Source organism: Sinocyclocheilus rhinocerous, unplaced genomic scaffold, assembly GCF_001515625.1.
Source record: "Sinocyclocheilus rhinocerous isolate Xijiao unplaced genomic scaffold, SAMN03320098_v1.1 scaffold106, whole genome shotgun sequence".
Lineage (NCBI taxonomy): Eukaryota > Metazoa > Chordata > Actinopteri > Cypriniformes > Cyprinidae > Sinocyclocheilus > Sinocyclocheilus rhinocerous.
Window position 1 is genome coordinate 1,679,051 of NW_015633181.1, and position 3,482 is coordinate 1,682,532.

The following is a 3,482-nucleotide window of genomic DNA, read 5'->3' on the forward strand; positions in this document are numbered from 1 at the left end:
TTTTGGAAGGCCAAACAAAGTAGTTTCGCTTTCACAACGAAACACACAGCGACGCCACAACATGGCAGCGTGAATAAAAGTTACGCCTTCTTTCTTTGCGTGAACATTTGGGCGGCGTTATGCAACTCTTCCCACATCGTGACGTAGACATGTGGGGGCATGTTAGAATGAGCCATTTTAGGAGGGTGTGGTTGACTCTTAACTCTTATAAAGAATATCTCTTTGGATTTGAGACTTTAGTCTTTGCAACTGCTACAGATCTTCTTTATGCACCAAGAGCTTGTAACACTCCAAAGAGAAAGGAAAAATTTAAATCGCATCATATGACCCCTTTAATTATAATAAAACTCACGTTATGAGCCCCTTCATATAAACTACATTACCCATAATGCTCTGGGCGTCGCTTTGTGACGCAGACACACCTCTTACTGTGATTGGCTGCTTTCTGCAAGCGTTCACTACGCTCTCATTCAGAGGGTTGAAGGTGAAATTTGCTGTTCTTTGCATGCAGTTTTCCATCGCGATTATGCCGTCCTGTGCCATTTACAGTACACGCACACACCTGTGCAGATATCTGGTGAGTTTGAGCTAAATAAATCGATAGCCGATAATGACTATGCCGCGAGACTTACGGCGCATACAGTAGTTTGACTGCAGGCCTTTTTCATTATTTCAGAACCGAAGTTACCCAGTCCTGTTTTAAACAGTGCACCTCACCTCTTAAAATGTAGATATTCAAAATATAAGGTGTTCATATAAATGCAACAGCCATTTATTATGCCAGCAAAATAGTTTTTGAATCTGCCTTTGCAGGCACATAAATATCTGAGCAGGACCTACAGCACACGACCATCTCTAAATGTGAGTAAAATATTATGCGATTTTATCAGTTTATGGAGCCAGAGCTGGTTCTGTCAGTGAATATTATCTGCATTGAGTGAGTGTTATCTTCCTCTCGTTTCTATCTGGACAGGAAGTCGTCATTGTCAGTGCAGTCAGGACTCCTATGGGCTCTTTCAAAGGAAGCTTTTCCACAGTCCCTGCAACTAAACTGGGCTCCATTGCTATTAAAGGAGCCGTTGAGAAAGCAGGTACAATTCTGATGGTCTTAGGAGAAATTCGTATTTTATTTCATGTTATATAAAATTCTGATGGTCTTAGGAGAAATTCGTATTTTATTTCATATTATATTTAGATATTACATTTATGTAGTTTAAGAATATAACAGTTAATTATAATTAATATTTTTTATAATATTATGTTATTTAATTATTAATATTAATATTTTCAAATGTACACCACGGCCATTCAAAAGTTTGGGGACAATATAATTAATTTTTGAAAGAAAATAATACTTTTATTTAGCAATAATGCATTAAATTGACCCAAAGTGACAGTAAAACATTTATAATGTTACCAAAAAAAATTGATTTCATATAAATGCTGTTCTTTGGAACCACTGTTCATCAAATAATCCTGAAAAATGGTAATGCTAATCAGAAAAGTATGCTATTTGTTTCTACGACAGGTGCAACATAGTTTGATATTTTGTATTCTAATGCTATGCTATTCATATGCGTGTTATTATTTCTGCATTTTTAAGTCTTATTTGTTCTAGCTGTCTGCATGATAAAAGGTTTATGTGTCATCTACAGGAATTCCTGTTGAGGAGGTGAAGGAAGTTTATATGGGCAATGTGTTGCAGGCAGGAGAAGGACAAGCACCAACCAGACAGGCTCTTCTGGGTGCAGGTGAGTCATATATCATGCACATAAACAAACATCATAAAAAAAAATGCATCTTTTATTTCGGAATTTACAAATGCAACTTCTCAAAGAAAAGTGAGTGATGTTTGTGATCTTCCTCATGTAGGTCTCCCTCTGTCCACTCCGGCAACTACCATTAATAAAGTGTGTGCTTCTGGGATGAAGTCCATCATGATGGCCGCTCAGAGTCTCATGTGTGGGCATCAGGTAATGTGAAAGACACGTTACCAGAGATTCAAAAAGTGTTTTGTGTGTAAGTAACAGCCTTTAGCGTGCTAATACAGCAGAGATAGTAAATCCCAACCAGACAGGCTCTTCTGGGTGCAGGTGAGTCATATATCATGCACATAAACAAACATCATAAAAAAAAATGCATCTTTTATTTCGGAATTTACAAATGCAACTTCTCAAAGAAAAGTGAGTGATGTTTGTGATCTTCCTCATGTAGGTCTCCCTCTGTCCACTCCGGCAACTACCATTAATAAAGTGTGTGCTTCTGGGATGAAGTCCATCATGATGGCCGCTCAGAGTCTCATGTGTGGGCATCAGGTAATGTGAAAGACACGTTACCAGAGATTCAAAAAGTGTTTTGTGTGTAAGTAACAGCCTTTAGCGTGCTAATACAGCAGAGATAGTAAATCTACCTGATGTCGGCCAGGATGTGATGGTTGCTGGTGGAATGGAAAGCATGTCTCAGGTTCCTTATGTCATGGCCAGAGAAGCGCCCTCTTATGGTGGAGTGAAGATGGAGGATCTGATTGTTAAGGATGGGCTGACGGACGTCTACAACAAATTCCACATGGTACATGTTTTTTGAACCAGTAAAACGGATTGCATTGTATTTGCATAATAGTTAAGCCTGCTAATAAGTACTTAGTAAATAAAGGAAGTGAGTGAAGTTGTGTGGAGGCATTGGACAGCAAATGTACTGTACGTATAACACTAGAGAGGTCATGACTGTGTAAAACTCCTCCATATTTCCCCATTTTTAGGGCAGCTGTGCTGAAAATACAGCCAAGAACACTGGTATCTCCAGGGAGGAGCAGGACGCGTTTGCCATCAACTCGTACAGCCGCAGCAAAGCAGCATGGGAGTCTGGCATCCTGGCCAAGGAAGTGATTCCTGTGAGCATCCCTCAGAAAGGTTGGTTTAAGTTCCATATCATTCCCCAAGAATTCCCTATTATGGGCTAAAATATTTTATTGCATAATGTATAAATATGATACATAATTGCAGTAAAATATGCTCTCTCACCGCATAGGAAAACCAGACATCGTTGTGAAGGAAGATGAAGAATATAAGAAGGTTGACTTCAGCAAAGTCCCCAAACTGAGGACTGTGTTCCAGAAAGAGAACGGTACAAGATTATCATTAGCCCTAGTGGAAGAGTACTGAACATAGTGTTCTTCAAATTTTAAAAGTATATTTTTACAAAACTGTACATGAAAATAATATAAACATTTTAAAAAGTCACATTGTAATAATCTCAAATGAAAAATTTTACTAAAAAGTTCATTTTAAATCATTGTTTTAATAATGTATTTGTCCACCTATTTTGATGTGCTGACTAACATTAAAGCAGATGTAGAGTACTTGATTACGATTTAAAGGGGTCATATGATGTTGCTAAAAAGAACATTATTTTGTGTATTTGGTGTAATGAAATGTGTTTATGTGGTTTAAGGTTCAAAAAACACATTATTTTCTACATACTGT

General features: G+C 37.8%; 1 protein-coding gene across 1 annotated transcript in view; it reads left to right on the forward strand.

Annotated features, from left to right (window-relative positions):
* Nucleotides 1–428: 428 nt before the first annotated feature.
* Nucleotides 429–3,482, forward strand: part of LOC107743429 (acetyl-CoA acetyltransferase, mitochondrial-like) — a 9,373-nt gene continuing 6,319 nt past the window's right edge. Inside the window, exons 1-8 of the mRNA XM_016556658.1 lie at nucleotides 429–577; nucleotides 814–861; nucleotides 974–1,091; nucleotides 1,656–1,751; nucleotides 1,873–1,973; nucleotides 2,425–2,568; nucleotides 2,759–2,909; nucleotides 3,028–3,123. Coding sequence (XP_016412144.1) covers nucleotides 506–577; nucleotides 814–861; nucleotides 974–1,091; nucleotides 1,656–1,751; nucleotides 1,873–1,973; nucleotides 2,425–2,568; nucleotides 2,759–2,909; nucleotides 3,028–3,123 — 826 coding nt within the window. The 5' untranslated portion in view covers nucleotides 429–505. The remainder of the gene's footprint in view (nucleotides 578–813; nucleotides 862–973; nucleotides 1,092–1,655; nucleotides 1,752–1,872; nucleotides 1,974–2,424; nucleotides 2,569–2,758; nucleotides 2,910–3,027; nucleotides 3,124–3,482) is intronic.